The sequence below is a fragment of the Stylophora pistillata genome, chromosome 5, assembly GCF_964205215.1.
Source record: "Stylophora pistillata chromosome 5, jaStyPist1.2, whole genome shotgun sequence".
NCBI lineage: Eukaryota > Metazoa > Cnidaria > Anthozoa > Scleractinia > Pocilloporidae > Stylophora > Stylophora pistillata.
This window is the reverse complement of record NC_142523.1, coordinates 31,768,379-31,786,820: the sequence shown is the minus strand read 5'-3', so window position 1 is coordinate 31,786,820 and position 18,442 is coordinate 31,768,379. Positions and strand designations below refer to the sequence as shown.

The following is an 18,442-nucleotide window of genomic DNA, read 5'->3' as shown; positions in this document are numbered from 1 at the left end:
CTTTAGCCAATAGGAGGTTATGGTTAATAGAATCAAATGCTTTGGACAGGTCCACTGCCACGGCTATAACTCCCTCCCTTTTGTAAAGGTTTCGCCTCCAGTCCTTAGTCATCTTCAAGAGTGCGGTGCACAAAGAGTATTTCTTCAAGAACCCAGATAGATTCGGAGAAAGATGTTCATGGAAAGCGCCGTACAGCTGGTCAAACATAATCTTCTCGTACACTTTAGAAATGGCGGTAAGAATGGAAACAGCACGATAATTCTCTTTGCGTGTATCTTCATCTTTTTTTTTTCAAATACCGGTGTCAAGTTCCCACTCTTCCATTCGGTTGGCCATGATTGGTTCATAATCAGATGGTTGATCAGCTGTGTTATCTCCTCAGTTAGGATGGGAGCAGCGAGCCTTAAGAGACGCGGTGAAATTCAATCTACGCCAACAGCCTTCCGGGGATTTAGATTGTCTAAGATTTGACGAACACAGCCACAGCTCACAGGCTGGAAGACAAACTGATCTAGCAGCATTTTGCAAGCGATTATATTTACACTTGGATGATCGTTGAAGTCACTTTCACGGTGATTTGTTGAAACTACATTGGCGAAATAGCTATTAAACATTTCCACCACCTGCCTGGGTTCCGTCGTGACCACACCGTTCTCAACAAGAGTTATGTTACTTAGTTTATTTATGCCAAAGTTAGGAAGAAGAGTCTTCATTTTCTTCCAAAGTTCACCAGGATGTTTCGCTCCTGATGCCGTGTCGTAACAAAATTTACTTATTCCTTAGCGCTTAAGTAAAGTTACTTTATTACGCTGTTGCTTACAAGCAACAGCGTTGTTGATTAATTATGTTGCTTTATTACGCTGTTGCTTATGATGAAATGAATTACGGCCGCGCTAAAGCACGGATGACATCAGATCTCAGGGGGCGTGTCAAAAGTTCCTAAGCTAAAACTGGGTACTGAATGACATAATTTAAAAAATCACATGCTGATATTACAGCAGACTCGGCCGACATTATAGAAGGTAACCCCACCCCCTCCCCTCTGAGGCCTTAGTATATCAGTGAGCCCCCTCTTTGGCAGTCAATTTTTGATCGCCCTACTTTAACAGTCTTCTAGCGACGACTGACTCCTTCTCCGTCCTCCTGAAAAATAATGTGATCCCCCAAATTTCCCCTCCACTGCGATCAATAACGAGTGGTCTCTAATCTCATAATAAATAACAACATTTTCTAATTAACATTATCGCTCACTCTTTCTTTCTGTTTATCAGAAATTTTCGTATTCCAGGCCCTACAATTTAAAATGGGAAAGAATGTTTCATTCAAAAAGTTCTTATAAACTCTGAAGCTAAAAGATTTAGAACAGTTACGCACGCGTTAAACAAAGTCGTTGCCATTAATGAATTCACATCAGCCCTCTAAAAGGTTACGAGCCCGACAACGTTGGTAAGTAACAGGCTGAAAAAGGATAACCTCGTACCTTATTTAAGGAGTCGAATATTAACCAAAATGCTTAGTATTTTTGAGAGGGTTATTTTAAAAAAAAGAAAATTTACCTGTATGATATTTCCGTTTATTTGTGTGTCGCTTTTTTGACGAACTCTGTGGATAAATGAGACATGAAATGAGTCAACGTGGGGACTGAAGCAGTCAGACAATCAGCTGTAACATTAAAACCTGTCCTTCTCGGTCAAAGTAATGGTCACACCATATCACCTCAGAGCGAGACCAGACTCATCCCCAATCTTTCCCTCGCCTAAGGACCCGTTACTGTATATCACCAGGGGAGGGCGAGGAGGATTTTAAGGGGTGCACAAAGTTTTTAGAGGGAACAGAGGGGGATCATTGGTCGCTAACGGGATATAAAGGGGGGACGTTAGGAAATTGAGGGTCATTCCAATACTACAGAGCCCTATGGGAAGGACTAAGTCAGGTGAATTTTTAACCGTGATCATCGAAAATATTCCAGCCCTCTTTCCCCTCTAGGCAATAATAATGAGGCCTCCATTTTCTATTTCAGTTGAATTAGGGCAGATGACAAGCGTAACATTTATGATCTATCTATAACGTTTCCTGCATGTTGGAAAAGACGATATCAAATGTCACTTACATTTTATTGTTCTCATTGAAATTTCCATCTAAAAGATATAAATAAACTACAAAATTGTCACTTAGAGTGAAAAAAAAGTAATCGTTAAACTAAAACAGCGCGAAAGGTTCAAATAGGTCTGTAAAAGGAAAAAAATACTAGGGAAAAAGAGAACTAGATAGATTTTTTAAACATAAATCGTATGTAATAAAGGGTATCCGGTTGAACTTTGCCAGAACGCTATGTGGCTGTAACAAACTGTGACTCATTGGCCTGTCTATTAGCTTAAAACTCCTCAAAGATGTCAGATATTTTGGTTCTGACTCCTTGAAATCCCCCCTCCTAGCCATTGCAACGTTCACACATGCACAGACGTCAATCGAACGACTGTTAGCGCGCTTTTTCCCACCAAATGCGTTCTACGACGAGGAGATGATTTTCTGATATCTAACACTTTACATCCCTATATCGGTTATCTATTCATTTCCTGGTGCTCACGGGAAGAATTTGGTTAACAGTCAAGCGCTTCTTTTGTTTGAGATCATTTCCTTCACTCTCGTGACCTTAACATTTGATTCAAGAGTGGAAATATTGTAAATGTAATTAGAAGTTAGTCACTCTTAGGGATCGAAGGGTTAATTCAAGAGTGCTTTTTTGACATTTGATTCACTTTCCTTGCCAAGTTTCAGTTTCATTTTAGTTATGGATATCTCTTGCTGGTCCGCATTATCTCCAACCCTACCCTTTGCAGTCTGCAGTTTTTCTATTTGATCGTTATGCTCGTTGATCTTGTTCATTAAATTTGTTACACCAGATTGAAGCTAACCGCCTTCGTTGCTCAGCCTGGAGATTGCACATTTTAGCTCGGCATCTTTTCTATTTCAAAGAGGAAATCAGAGAAGAAAAACCGGTTGAACTTCTTAGATCAAATGTTTGAGATTGTCAAACATGTTACTGCGCATGTTCATAAAATGAAGGCTAGGCTACCCATTGATATTCACCTTGGCTCTGAATAGCCTTTTTAACCTTTTAAACTATAACATCAGAATACATATTCTCCATACTGTTTTCTATTCATTTTTTAAGACTCTGTCAAGGAGAATTTGCTCAACAATCAATTTCAAGAGCTTCTCCAAATGGTGACCATTTCCTATATTCCTGTGACGTTAATGCATAATTCGGGGGTGATACTGTAAGGAGAAATACGAGGCAGTCATTCTTAAGTTAGAGGTCCAAGGACTCAACGTTTTGGTTTTGTTTTTTGAGGGTCCCAGTCAAAATAGGCTCGTTTTCTATTCCGTTCACCGTAATATCGAGAGCGTAAATAATAGTGAGTGACTTATTTGTTAAACTTTATTCAGTATTACAAATCAAGAGAGGATTTAATAAAGGAACACCTACCGATCCCTTTTTTTTTCTTTCTTCCTGAAGAAATAGAACAACAAGCAATAAATCATAATGCATGTGTACTAATAGCAAGGGGAACGATTTTATATACATTTTTATATTCGCGAACTTCAAATTTCCTCTAATTTTTCTTTCCAATACATGTTCTGTTGATGCTTCTTTCTTGAGGAATTGATTTGTGATTGATTCAACTGCCCTGGCTGAGCTCAGTCCACCATTCTTGAACCTTTAAAAGAAAGTGCAAAATATAGGGATCTAAGCGACGCATGCGCACCGAAATTTCACTGCACACCAGCATGTTTACAAATCCACAAGCCGTGTTGTTTGAGGAAGGGCTGGGCTTTACTATTCTGACACCAAATTCAATTGACGAATAAAAGTGTTACATTCCGCAACTTACACGTAAAGTTTGGTTTACTCTACTGCTTTCTTTTTGTACAACTTTAAACGTCGTACTCATCGCAAGCAGATTCTCTCGGTCTTTCTTCAACACAGATTATTAAACTGCTTACAGTACAGATTATTAAACTGAAAATGGAGTGTTAATTTAATTTACTCCATTTTCACTGCATTAGTTTGCAGTGGGGAGGGGCTAGAAAAGAACGTACAAGCTATACGTGCTAGTCCACCCTCCCACCCATCCCACCCCAGGGGAGGACATCCATCACACAGTAATCTCGTGTGTGGGAAATTAACGTCTCCTACCCCAACCCTGCAGGAGACGTGACCTCCATTTATTCGTCCCTATCCGAGAAAACTAGAATATCTGACCATTTCTTGATGTTACAGAAAGGTAGCAAATTCTTCTCAATTATTTTAAGACCCTGAGTGTTGGTCCGGCCGGGGCTCGAGCCCTAGACCTCCCGCACAACAGTCCAGCGCTCTTTTCATTAAGCTAACCGGGAGACGGTGTAAGGCGAATGTAAGGCGGTGTAAGGCGAGTGTTCGACAGACAATTTCGAGATAATTTTTGCGAACAAGAACTTTGACTGAAAATTTCTGTAGCCTGACAACATTACCATTGCTGACTGAAAATAAACGACAAAAACTTCACGCAACATCCATTGCATCTGAGGCTGAATTCATCTTAGATGGAGCATCATCATTGGCTACGAACTCGAGTCATGAAGGTCATTTGTACAATTTTTTTTTTTTTTTTCACCTGGAAAATCGTCAAGTGAAATATCTAGAAAACAAATGAAGAAAGATCTGGGCCCCATTGTTCAAAGGGTAGTTAACGTATACCCACAGATGCAAGCCGTCACAATTATCCAGTAGATCACCTTATCCAACCTTCGAGCTGCGACATGAAGGTAACACAGAACGCAGATAACTAGGAATCGTTAAAAGCTTTCTCACTTCTTATTCATCTATTCTTCTGATTCCCTCGTTTCTTTCAACTGGGAAAGAGGAAAATAAGTCAGTAAATTCAGAGAACAAGGAAGGAATACTATCGTAGTAGCGAAGTTCATACCTCTCTGTTTAAATGCTTGGCCAAAATTTCGGCATCTCTTACTTTTCAAGACAGCAGAAGAAAACATATCAGTGCACTATAGCCCAACCTTAGCAAAAGTACTATAAAATCATTTTTTTTTTAACGAATGTCCGCTGTATCTCAAACCTTTAAGCTACGTGAGTCTTACAGCCAATAACATCACGGAAAAACTGAGCGACATTTTACATAAACTGGACTAACAACATTCTACTGACAACAACTGTTCACTTGAATCTGATGATCACTTTCGCACAGGTTGTCAAAACGTCAGTCACCACCACCGACAAACAGTCCTTCTCAGGACTACACTCTCCCGGATGATCGCACTACACTTTCACAATCCTCTAATTATAGTTTAACCCGCTCGCTCGTGTGATTGATCAGACCGTTTTGTTGTCCTTTTTTTAAAGTATTTTTTTCTACTCGCCCTCCTCGATGATACTGAATATTGGTGATAAAGTTTTTGTTCTTTAACCTAAATTTGAAATGACTCTGAGTTGGGCCTAAAACATAGGTATGCCCACGAACATAAACTATATTGTTTTATTAATGAGATGCAATGAATATAAGAAGTTCTTATATTTTGAACTGCGGTATTAGATACGTTTGATGCACGATCCTCGCAGTAGATAGCGCTATTTATGCAATAGCGAAAATAAACTTGACACTCACCGAGCTTGCCGAATAACTTTCTTATCAAGTTCAGAAGTGGTGAGTTCTTGTTCTGCCAAAGCTACTTTTGAAGCCCGGCAGTGGAACGAAGAAATGTTTAGATTCCTCGTCTTGCATCAAAGGAGACGAAAACCTTAAACACTGATCTGATTTCAAAAACAAGTATGCATTTAAGTCTCTTCTGAAAACCAAATAGTAGTTTATAAGAGTTATCATTGTCCAATGTTTGAGGAAAATTTAAAAAATTAGGAGATACCGCGGAATAAAATCTATCGTCTATTCAAACTGGCCGCAAAAGCGTGGGATTTATCTTAAGGGACCTAATCATATCCAAAGATATCCGAAGACTACCGAGGATGTTGCAAAAACTTCTGATATCCCGAGAAGTTCTGATGCAGCCTCATCTCTTACGCTCTCCACTACAATAAGCTTGAGGCCCGATTGTACCCGAAGACACCCATAGGTTTTCATGGACGTTTTAAAAATTCCAAAGACGTATGAGTTTTTTCAAGTGACTCGATCATATCCGAGGACACCCGAACACTTCCGAAGATATTTCCAAAATTTTTGATGACATCCCCAAGAGTTCGGATGCAACAACAACCATTGCGCTATATACTATGATTTAGCCTGAGACCCTATCATATTTAGAGACACCCGAAGACTTGCGAAGATGTTCCGAAAACTCCGAATGATATCCCGAAGAGTTCTGATGCAACCCTATCTCTTGCGCTATGTAATGCACCTCAGTCAAAGACCACATTATATCAGGAGACACTCGAACACTTCCGAGGACGTCTTATAATTTTAAGTTTTTGCAAAAACTGATCTCCAGTACTACTTCGTACATTACTTTAGCTTAGGTTAAGCCTATACACACGCAATTTGCTGTTGAAGATTTTCGATTTCCTTCTTCTGGTCTTCAGCAGTTTTTGTTAGATCCTTGTATTAAAAAAAACTTTAGTATAATCTCAGAGCTGAGCAAAGAGTTTCCGGCAATCTGATTGGTCGAGCGGTTCCTTATATGACGTTATATAAACCGCTCCACGCGGCTTATATAAAATGTTCAAATAAAATGTTAATAAATGTTACTATAATGTTATGATTTTAGAAATTTCTCTGTTGCTCAGTTCTGAAATTATACTAAAACAATTATTGCCTGAGGCTCGGTGAATATTGTCTAATAATCCCCTCGACTTTGTCTCGGGGATTATTCGACAATATTCCCTTCGCCTTCGGCGAATAATTTTTAAATATTAGAGCATGCTGTAGTTTGTTTGTTTGCTTGTTTATTATTATTTTATAGAACATTAAAAGCAAATTTACACAACCCGCATATAGCATTAGCTAGTCTTGGCGGGTATTAGTAATAAATAAGTAAATACTACACATTGCAAGCTAAAGAAGTTTCATTACCACAACAAACTAAAGAGATTTTACAATAAACTAAAGAGATTTCATTAATATAATATTATTGGGGTTATAAGCCATGCATCAGTTTACTACATTATAAGCTAAAAGATACGTACAATTGTCATACAAATTAAATGCAATAAAATTACTAGTGAGTTAAAACAAGACATAATAATCAAATACAGTTGGGGAAGTATTTGCAATGCTCTAACGCCAAGCGCCGGAATGCCTTTAACACTTATTGAAGGTTTCATCCTTTTAAAAGATACCGTAGAAATTGGAAACAGTTATATAAAGAATTATTTATGAGGAGAAAATTCAAGCGACATAAATGCAATGGAAACTACATTCAGGTACATGATATATCTCTTTCTGAAACAGGGTTGAACCCGAAATTCTTTAATATTCATATAAGCACCCACCAAGTGTCCCTATTCCTTAGCCATACAGCATCAATAACCTTAATCTTTAGATTGTCCTTCCAGGATGGCTGACTAGAAGATTTTGAAAAATATGAAAAAAGAAAATTAAACACCGGCTTAAGTATTGAAAAAGAAAACCCCGAAGATTTTGCATGAAAGGGAAAGAGTTTGTGTATTGCAAAGAAGAGACTTTGGTAAAGGGGAAAGTAGTTAATCAGAATTTTCCTTTAATGTCTTTAGAAGACTTAACAGAGACATAATCTTAGTCCAACGACTGCTGACCGGAAGTTTATGCCCATTACCGGAAGTGATTTTGTGTTACAGTATTATCCGCTGCATGATCTGTTTCTTTAACCTTTTTTCTTCACTTTTTCCGCAGCACTCTGCTAAGGGGCTGTCACCTCGCATTCTGTGGACTGAAAATGCCACAAAAAATTTAATTTCCACCTTACTTTTTACAACCTGCCGCATATCGCTGACTCATTAGCGAACTTTTACATTCAAAGAAAGTTTAAGAAACAAACTATCTTACAGACCTCGTTCTCGGCTAAGTCCTCCGAAAATAATTTTTTTTTTTAATAATAGCTTTGTTTGAAAACCAGTTACAAACTGTTTTGAGGAATTTTCCACTGCGTTAGGAATATGTCCGCGCTCGCTGGTTCAACAAACACCTAGGAATGTCTGTCGTTTTCTTCACTTTATTACAGTCATACTTTCGCTCATCTCAACCGTTGTAATCAGTCTTCCTTAATGTTACAAAATTACCTAGTTTTATTGCTATCACAAGTAAACGCCCTAGATACGTACATCCGACCACAAACCTAAACTGTCAAACATTCATCATTGTTTCTTAATTCGTGATCTAAGACTTGTGCACGACACTTATTTCCTTAGCGTTGACTGCTTTACCTTGTTCGACACGAAAATGACCGAATATAATCCGATTACAATCTTTAACCACCACTAGTGATTCGTGACAGGAACCAAAAGACCACAGCTGCTATTCGACACGGATGTGCTTGGAACACGCAATACACGTTTCTGCATGCAAGCGCACTTGAATTACAAGAAACAGACGTGCTTGAACCTTATTTAAAAAAAAAAACTGTAGGAAATGATACTTCAGCTTTTCACGACAAACTGTACAAATGTTAAATTTACCTGTTCTTTAGTAGCCTGGATCTCTCCTGAGAAATAAAAACGAAACGTGCAATTAATGAGGAGAAAAAAAGTTTTCTTTCGGCAAAAAAATAAACTTAAAAAAGAAAAAATCGGCAATAACAGTACAAAATTCCACCAACCTTCTTGAATTGAAGCCATTGTCGGTCAACACTCTTTGTTACTCTCCTTGATTTTAAATAACTTCGCAAAAATCAGAGAGGAAAATCTCCCAGCCCGATTCGCTCAAAACGCAGTCGGATTCTGAAAAAAAAAACATGTAGTCATGACGTCCTGGCGTTGCAATGGACTTCATATGCCATATTAGGAAAACGCAGGGCTTGCGCGAGCTTGTTGTCACGTCATCTTGATAAATTGCTGGTAACGAAAGGTCTCAAATATTACGATTTGTAAATTAATGACATTTTATGATCATCACCCCAAGCTCGAGGGTACTTTCCGTAGGGTACGTTCAAGATGGATATCCAGACTCTATTTCGCTTTATGCATGTCAGTTAAATTTCGACGCCTCTGTTAACATTTCCTTTACTTTGAATCAAAAGTTTGTGAGTTTTCTTGGGCGAGATCTTTTCCTCCTTTCAAAAGAAAAGACTTATCTCGATGGATTTTATCGCGACTACATCAGTGCAATTTAAAGATTCTCGTTTCTAGAATAAAGTATTCGTATTTCCAACGAGCGCATATACATATTTATTACTCAGACGACAACACACTCCCGCACAGGCCTGTTACGTCAAACAGCCTCAATTTCAAGTCTGCCTGGAGTTTCACCTGGTGCTAAGGTTAATGAAAAGCTGAAAGATAGATAGAGGAGCTGCGAACACCATGGCCGTATTAGAAAAGATTATTCCTCTGTTTCTCACAATTTTAGCAACAGTGAAGGCTCAAGGTAAGGGTAAATGTGTATTAAGAACCCTATAATAATATAGTGGTGGCTACGAAGAAACTTTACTTGTCATGCGAGAACTTCTGAAACAAATCTCATTGTGCAAATGAAACTTGAGAGGAAAGCCACAAAAACATGCCGGTTTACTGAATGCAGAGCTGGAAATAACAGTCGGTCATCGGACATTGACCGACAAAACTTTGAATATGTCCGGCCAATTTCACATTATGATGGGACATGATGTCCGAACATTTCACCGACACAGAATGTCTGAGCTATATTGGAAAGGTAACTCATAAAGCTGGGGTATTGCAAATAAATCGCCCTTTAATGCCTTGCGTGCATCACGAAATGCTGTTAGCATTTGATATATGTACCCTCAAGTCTCGCACGGTAATGCCCTTTACAATGGCAAAGGCTGGTCAAAAAAATAGTTATAAGTTTAATGTTAACTAGTGGCCTGTTCAAATGATTTATAAAACAAGTTTTATTTAATGACTACGCAATAATTTCAATAGTATTAATTGCCTTTAAGCAGATGCTAGATGAATGCGCAACAAAAACAAAACAAACGCTTTTCGTCGATCAGTCACGTTGCAAATATTGGCTGTCACTTTGTGTTCTTTCAAGGTAACGGAACTTTTTTCAATTGTGAAGGCGAAGAAAAACCCAAGCGATTTTATAAAGTTTTTGCATGTTTGGTCAACTCTGAAAACGATTGATGTAAAACAAGATGTGCGCGAATGACATATGAAAAGGAGATAATAATCTGCACGTGAAGTTGCACTAGCGATGCATAAATTATAGACTGCACTAGCGATGAATAAATTATAGTCTGCGGTAGCAACTCGTAAAAGTATTTTTAATAAAGGATAAACTTAGACTGGACAAAATATTTTCGGGGAAAGGATTTGTTTTCAAACTGTTTGCGAAATTAAAAGCTGAATTTCAGGTCGCCAACACCTGTAATGAATATTTCGTGAGGAAATAAAGTCTTGACCAGCCAGACAGCGCGTCGCCAAGTGTTTATTCATTAACATTTAAATTACTCGAATTTACGTCTTGTATTCACAAGTGAAAAAGGTTAAAATAGTAATGAACAAATCATTCGGACCGGTTTATTCATAACCAAATAAGGAAACACGTAACGTGACAAGTGACGTAGGACAACTTATCGTAACATCTCCCTCTTTTGGGGCAAGCTAACTTCCAAAAGTAAACATATGAACATAAATGAAATGTGTTCCAATTGAAAAGGAGATGAATAAAACAAAATTTAAAAAAAGTACAAAACAAAACAAATGGAACTTCATACAGGACTGAAAGTCGAAAGTCCTTATCAAAGTTACTGTCCAATAGTCAGTTTTTCTAACTGATGAAGACTTCGAGTTCGCTTGAGCTGAAGTCAATTTTCATACGATAAACTACTCAACAAGGTCACTGAACCTCGAGGGTGGCTTTACAACTCTGTGCGAGTTTTCTTCAATGGAACAGTCTGTGGTGTCAATATTGGCTTCGGTTCATGATTAGCTGAATTAACATCTTGCTTTGAAGGCTGGTTTACATTCTTTGAAAGCTGGCTGTCACTGCTTTCAACTAGTTTGTGCTGTTCTGCTAATGGTTGTGCAGCTGGCTTGAGAAATTCCCGATTTCGACGTAATATTTGATTGTCTGAACTAGTTTTTACTACATAGGACCTGTCTGAAACTTCTCAATACAGGCGCCGGTTTTCCACCTTTGATTCCTCTGAAGAGATGCCACTCTTATGTCTTGCCCAACTTGTAATTCTGGTAGGGTGCGCGACGTGCGGTCATGGTACCACGTAGCCTTTTGCCTTTTCAAATTAAGCTCTGCATTAACATTTTCTGGAATCTTGGGGTGCAGTAGGTTAGAAGTTAAGGGTAGTAAGGTTATGGTGTGTCTAGACATCAATGTCTGTGCAGGGCTACTTTCGAGGGACTCTGTTGGTGTGTTGCGTTGGTTCGATAGGGCTAACTACGGGTCTTTGTTGTCGTTGAGAGGTTTTCTGAACAAAGACTTGAAAATTTTCACAGCAGACTCTGCCTTTCCGTTGGATCTGCGATGATGCGGGGAAGACGATACATGAGTGAACTCCTAATCGACTGAAAACTGATGGAACTCATGGCTTGTAAACTGAGGAGCGTTGTCAGTAGTTAGTGTGTTTGGAATGCTGTGTCGGCTGAACTGTTCCTTAGAATAATTCAATCACGGAACTGGAAGTGTTTTCCTCCAATCTTGGCACTTCCTTGAAATCTGAGTGGTAGTCAACAAGCACGATGTATTCTTTGTCATGAAATCTGAACTGGTCAGCAGCTACTCAACTCCACGGGCGGTTAGGAAGTTCATGGCTTTGCATTAAAAGCTTCTGATTTTTAGCTTGAAATTCGTTGCAAATTGAACATTGTTTGATTTGGTTACTCCCTTTTGCCTTCATACCAGGCTAGAGTACAGTGTCTCTAGCTTTACGCAGGCAAGCTTCTACTCCTAAATGCCTGGAATGAATTCTGGATTTGACTTCAGGTCTCAGTAACTTAGCTGGGGATGACTACACTCGAGCCTTTGAAAAGAACACCATTGTGTACTGAAAGTTCGTCGCGGTAAGACTATTACTCCCGGATCTTGATTGGTACTCGATCTTTCTGCATTGGCCATCCGGTCAGAATTGTGGTTCTTAGTGTCCCCAGAGTGTCGTCGTGACTTGTGCTACGCTGCAATTAATCCAGTCTTTCTGGCGTGACCTTCAGGGCTTGCATAGGTTTATTTATAACCAAATAAGGAAACAGGACTTAAGACATTGCTTTTATTTTTTCCCAGCATATCAGTTTACTATAAAGTACTGATATCGAACGAAAAAAATACTTCAGTGGAGAGTTTCCGTGCAGTATCATGAAGAAAAACTGCATAATGAAGTGTTCATGCTCAAGACTGATAATGAAATAAAAAAATTAATTTCAGTTCTTGAAAATCATTATTCTAGTGAATTTTATCATGCTAAATAATTTTAATGAAGTTTTTGTTATATCCGGAATAATCAAGGTCGAGGTAAGTGTTATCAGATGAGGCCGAAGGCTGAGGCTGATAACACTAACCGAGACCTTGATTATTCCGGGTATCACAAAAACCGAATCCAATAATTGATTCATCATACATTCTTTTAGTATTTTCCGAATCTTTATCTTCAAGTAATTTCTCAATTTCTCCCTGGGTCGATGAAGCGAATGGAGAAGCCATTCTTACCTCGGTGTCCGTGAACTTGACATTGCTCCACCAGAAATCACGTATTGCGCGCGCAACTTACAGATTATTCACTAATCTGTAGGTACAGATTAGTGAATGATCTGTAGGTTGCGCTGTTTCCCAGAATTAACTGTAGGCGTTTAGCCAATGAGAAGATAGATGGTGACTACAATGTATAATAATGCTAATTAATGTCCGGTCAAATCTACAAGATGTCCGATCAAAATAAAGATTTGAAAGGAAGTATGTTCTGTTAATAGAGAAAAATTACTTTCAGCACAGTGGATGTGTTGGTGAAGTTAAATCAGTGCATTCACCTCACCTGAGGTTGAAACCTTTGAAGAGAACCGAAGCTTTCGTCCAGATGATTTGCGATCTCATATCAGCATTGTTTTTCAATTTCTTTGAAGCTTTGTGAGCGTATAACTGTCGTAATGTACGAATAAATTTCGATCTCTCGATGCATTTTACGAGCTTTCTCTAGCGAAAACCTCGCAGTTTTTTTTTCTTTTTTTGTGGTTACAAATGGCAGGTGGTGTCTTGAATCTTATATGTTGATTTTGAAGTTTTAAAAGTTTAGGATGAACTGATCGAAAAAATCTAAAAGCGTGACTGAGTACTATCACCACATACGTAATTGTGTTGTTTGTTCTACGAAATTTCAGTAGCTCGTTGGCCTTAAGATCGTATACATGAATTTGGAAGTGAAAGATGTTTGAGGTCGTATTTGTGAAATTTAAGACTGTTTTCATGCGCTAAGAATTTTTACGCCATTACATAGACTTTAAGATATACTAATTTGAAAATCACATTTTTTTGCTGTGCTGGAATTCTGAGATCGCAATATTTTTTTGTCAAAGCGTTGCTATAGTCTTGCTCAAACTTTTCATGTCATGATGGATTAAAATACATGGTTTCAGTGTGGCAGGGACGATTTTTAAAAAAATTGTCATTGAAAATGACACAACTTGCGATGTTACTGTTTTTGGATCTGTGTTTGGGCAGTTACTAAATAACAATACCTGATAACGGAATGATCTAGAAATTTTTATGCGCGTTATTCGAACTTCAACAAAAAGCAGTGTGAACTATTTAGAGTGATCTACTTGTGCACTTTGGCTTACAATTTTTTAAATATCAATCAGAGATAGCTTAGGTATGGTTACATTGTGCGTTACAGCTTCGTAAGGTACAATATGGGCAAAAATCTATTACAGCTTCAAATTAACATCTGTCCGGCCCCATGCAGAAAAGCACCCCAGTTTCTCATTTCTAGATACAAATATACATGTATATGCAGGTCCTGCAGTTTCATAGATGTAAGTGTACATTTTTTCTTTTTCGTTTTTTTTCTTTGTTTTCCAGGGGAACCACCATTTGCAATTATAGAACCTTTCCCAGAGAACATCTACCCACCACAGTACACCTCAGCAAGCGTTACTTGCATTGCATTTGATGCATCTGGTAAACTTCAACCAGATAGAATAGAGTTTCATAGGAGAGATGATCTTAACCAATACAGAAAGTTAGAGGGGGATAGATTTTTGTTTAATCAAAGAACAGAGAATATAAGTGAGTATATCTTTGTATTACAGATAATGTATCTGGCTCTAGAAAACAAAGCAAAACAAAACAAAACAACCTCTGGATCTCAGACTTTACTCCCAAAGCAGGATTCTTAAAATCGTCATAAATAGTGTGAACGAGGTTGAGTCATGATTTCCCTCCTGAATCATATGTGACCCATGAATTTTATTTCCTTAAGTTTGTCAGAACATCAAGATTTTCCTGAAACCTCGCACATATAACAAGAGAGATTTGAACTTTTCCTTTCTTGGATACTTGATGCCATGATAATTTTTTATCAATTTGTGCCTGGAATGGGATCAGGACCCCCCCTCCCCTCCCCTCCTCTTCCCTCCACCTTCCCTTCCCTCCCCCTCCCCCTCCCCCTCCCCCTCCCCCTCCCCTCCCTCTCCCCTCCCCCTCCCCTCCCCCTCTATAATCTGTACAGTACAAAGCCATATTCTTCTCCTCCTGCAAACAAGTTAATTGCTTTCGTTGTAGGAGGAAACATTAAATTGTACACTACCATGACTTTGAAGAATGTAACAATTCAGGATGACAGTCAGTACGGTGATCTTGGAAGCTATGAATGCCATGCTTTTGCGAAAAGTGTAAGCTTACCAAAGAGGCATGGCTTTAGTGTTAGTGTTATTACAAGTAAGTCTGTGCATTTCAGATGAAATTTCACTACTTTGTACTCTCACAGCATAAATAAGTCTATTATGTATGTCGTGTCTATCCACATAGTATAGAATTGAGTAAAAATAAACTGTCAGAAAACAGAAGGAAATGCAAGGGATGGGGGTAACTTTTCTGAAGACTGGCATCTTATTGAGGGGAAAAAAACTACTGCTATCTCCTTTAAACCACTGAGAATAGGATGAGCTGTTAAGTTGTAGTGTGGTTACTTGCCATTGTTCAGAGTCAAAGTTCCTGTTATTTTTCACTTTGAATGTGCAATTTACATGTAGGGTGAGTGATCGTCAAAAAGTTATGCCCTCATCTTAAATGGTAAAGTACCTTTTTATAAAAATCCTTTTGCAGCAAAATTTTTCTATAAGCCATCTCCATTCCAACTGGGAAACAAATTGTATTTGTTAACAGAAAAATCTATCCATCTGATGCTTGAGCTTTTGGCCAATAATCTTCATCTTTGTAACGGCTGGCACGCCTTTTGCCTACTGTTAAGAAGACGTTAACAAACTTGTGCACGCGCGACTCGTGTGTGCGTGCTTTGAGATTACGAAGTAATATCGTAAGCAAATCACACGGACCCTTTTTTAACATTGACGTGTGTGATTTTTAGAGGAGAGTAGTTGAAGTTTTTAGTTTATCATTTGGCGGTTTGTTTAATGGTTGTTGTCATATTTACCGTAAGACTACAGTTTTCTGTGTTAGAGTAAAAGTGTCTGTTTGGATTTCCCGTTTCGCTTCCGAATACCTACCTTATATTGAAGTTTGTTTTGGTTTAATTCTTACAAGCGGGAGTGTTATGTGAGTGCTAATGTTCCCTTCCTTGAGCTTATATATAGTTCGTTTGTGAGTTTGTTTGAGTTTTTAGCTAGCTTTGCATCTTGCCTTTATATTGGAATCTTTGGAATGTTGGTTTGTCTATTCGCATTTAGCTGAGCTTCTTCCTTATAAATTCATATTTCAGTTTATGATAAGTACTTGGATACCACGACTACGTTAAATAAAACGATTCAAGGCTTGTCCGTAAAATATATCCCCGCTTCATAGTGTGTCTTCATTTGCGAAACTCATAGTTGTCGAAATTTTGCTTCGCTTGTGTCGGCCGCTACAATCTTCATGTAATGGTTTACACATTCTTGCATTTCAGGAAATGAAATTCCAACAGTGAAAGTCTCAGTTTCCAGTGTTCTTAATCCAGATGACGGCATTATAATCTTCTGCAACCTAACTAGAAGAGGAAATGAATTCAGCACCCCACTGAAGAGGATTTCCTGGTTTAAAGATGGGAAGTTGTTGGTGAGTGTGCGGAATCCAGATCCAGATGTGAAACAGGACTTTTTAGCCCCACTAATGCTTACAAAGGGGGGACAACCAGGGGAAAAGTACACCTGCCTTTTGGAAGTAAAGCTGAGACATATTAAGGAGTACAACGTTACAGATTACACAGTTATTAAGGGTAAGTACAATTAACCATTGCAAGACCTCATAAGTAATTCTTGTTACTGTCTGCCATTCAATTCTTCTGCTAGCTGTTACTTCGGTGAATTTAGTATTGGATCGACTAATAATCCCCTTATTGATATTTTTCTTTCTTCTCATGACTTGTCAGTGTGATTTTGTATTCATTTGATACTGTGAAGAGAAAGTTCTGTCTTAATCACTCACGGGAGTTTAAAGGGGTAAAAGAGCTGCATTGTACATTTTGTACGGCCACTAAGAATCTGCTTGGGCTAATAAGCATTCAATCAACTCTGTAATACCCTGCTTGTTAAAAGCCATACCATTATTAAACAGAAAGTAAAGTACCCTGACTGCCAACAGCCATACCATTATTAAATTAATCTGTCCCCACCATGCAGAAAAGCACACCGGTTTCTTATTTCTAGCCTTTTTTTCCCTGCCTTGCAGCTTTTTGAGTAATCCCAGTCTGGATCTCCCTAATTTTCCTGCAGTGTATGGCATTTTCTGTAGGAGGTGCTTAGGATATTAGAAACAAGTATACTTTACATTTATGTGCAGTTCCTGTAGTTTAATAAATGGACGTGTACAATTTTTTTTTCTTTTCTTTTTTTTTTTTTCAGGGGAACCACCATTTGGAGTCATACAACCTTTCCCAGAGAACATCTACCCTCTAGAGTACACTTCAGCAAACGTTACTTGCATTACATTTGATGCATCTGGTAAACTTCTACCAGATAGAATAGAGTTTTATAGGAGAGATGGCCTTAACCGATACAGAAAGTTAGGGGGGGATAGATTTGTGTTTAATCAAAGAACAGAGAATATAAGTGAGTATATCTTTGTATTACAGATAATGTATTTGGCTCCAGAAAAAAATAAAAACAAAACAACTTCTGGACCTCAAACTTTACTCCCAAAGCAGGATTCTTAAAATCGTCATAAATAGTGTGAACGAGGCTGAGTCATGATTTCCCTCCTGAATTATATGTGACCCATGAATTTTATTTCCTTACGTTTTTCAGAACATCAAGATTTCCCTAAAACCTCGCACGTATAACAAGAGAGATTTGAACTTTTCCTTTCTTGGATACTTGATGCCATGATAATTTTTTATCAATTCGTGCCTGGAATGGGATCAGGACCCCCCTCCCCTCCCCCTCCCCCTCCCCCTCCCCTACCCCTCCCATCCCCTCCCCTCCCTCTCCCCTCCCTTTCCCCTCCCCCTCCCCTCCCCCTCTATAATCTGTACAGTACAAAGCCATATTCTTCTCCTGCAAACAAGTTAATTGCTTTCGTTGTAGGAGGAAACATTAAATTGTACACTACCATGACTTTGAAGAATGTAACAATTCAGGATGACAGTCAGTACGGTGATCTTGGAAGCTATGAGTGCCATGCTTTTGCGAAAAATGTAAGCGTACCAAAGAGGCATGGCTTTAATGTTAGCGTTATTACAGGTAAGTCTATGCATTTCAGATGAAATTTCACTACTTTGTACTCTCACAGCATAAATAAGTCTATTATGTATGTCGTGTCTATCCACATAGTATAGAATTGAGTAAAAATAAACTGTCAGAAAACTGGAGGAAATGCCAAGGGATGGGGGTAACTTTTCTGAAGACTGGCATCTTATTGAGGGGAAAAACACTACTGCTATCTCCTTTAAACCACTGAGAATAGGATGAGCTGTTAAGTTGTAGTGTGGTTACTTGCCATTGTTCAGAGTCAAAGTTCCTGTTATTTTTCACTTTGAATGTGCAATTTACATGTAGGGTGAGTGATCATCAAAAAGTTATGCCCTCACCTTAAATGGTAAAGTACCTTTTTATAAAAATCCTTTTGCAGCAAAATATTTCTATAAACCATCTCCATTCCAACTAGGAAGCAAATTGTATTTGTT

The 18,442-nt window shown here is 38.4% G+C and overlaps 2 protein-coding genes and 1 long non-coding RNA gene across 4 annotated transcripts in view; 2 read left to right on the top strand and 1 right to left on the bottom strand.

Annotated features, from left to right (window-relative positions):
* LOC148731466 (uncharacterized) overlaps positions 1-18,442 on the top strand; it is a 424,262-nt gene that overhangs the window by 401,079 nt on the left and 4,741 nt on the right. The window contains exons 2-3 of one of the 2 annotated variants that reach the window (XM_088761153.1): positions 17,163-17,369; positions 17,844-17,999. In XM_088761153.1, the coding sequence (XP_088617279.1) occupies positions 17,870-17,999 (130 nt within the window). In that variant the 5' untranslated portion in view covers positions 17,163-17,369; positions 17,844-17,869. Of the gene's footprint in view, positions 1-17,162; positions 17,370-17,489; positions 18,000-18,442 lie in introns of those variants that run through there. The other variant, XM_088761152.1, reaches the window with a different exon arrangement.
* On the bottom strand, positions 6,914-8,953 carry LOC148731467 (uncharacterized). The gene is made up of 3 exons (XR_016001672.1): positions 8,801-8,953; positions 8,661-8,686; positions 6,914-7,915 (listed from the first exon to the last, which is right to left on the bottom strand). It is a non-coding gene; the product is annotated as an uncharacterized LOC148731467 (long non-coding RNA).
* The window catches only part of LOC111347607 (uncharacterized), a 563,268-nt gene continuing 554,268 nt past the window's right edge, over positions 9,443-18,442 (top strand). The window contains exons 1-4 of the mRNA XM_088761203.1: positions 9,443-9,567; positions 14,188-14,394; positions 14,890-15,045; positions 16,229-16,537. Of these exons, the coding sequence (XP_088617329.1) occupies positions 9,504-9,567; positions 14,188-14,394; positions 14,890-15,045; positions 16,229-16,537 (736 nt within the window). The 5' untranslated portion in view covers positions 9,443-9,503. The remainder of the gene's footprint in view (positions 9,568-14,187; positions 14,395-14,889; positions 15,046-16,228; positions 16,538-18,442) is intronic.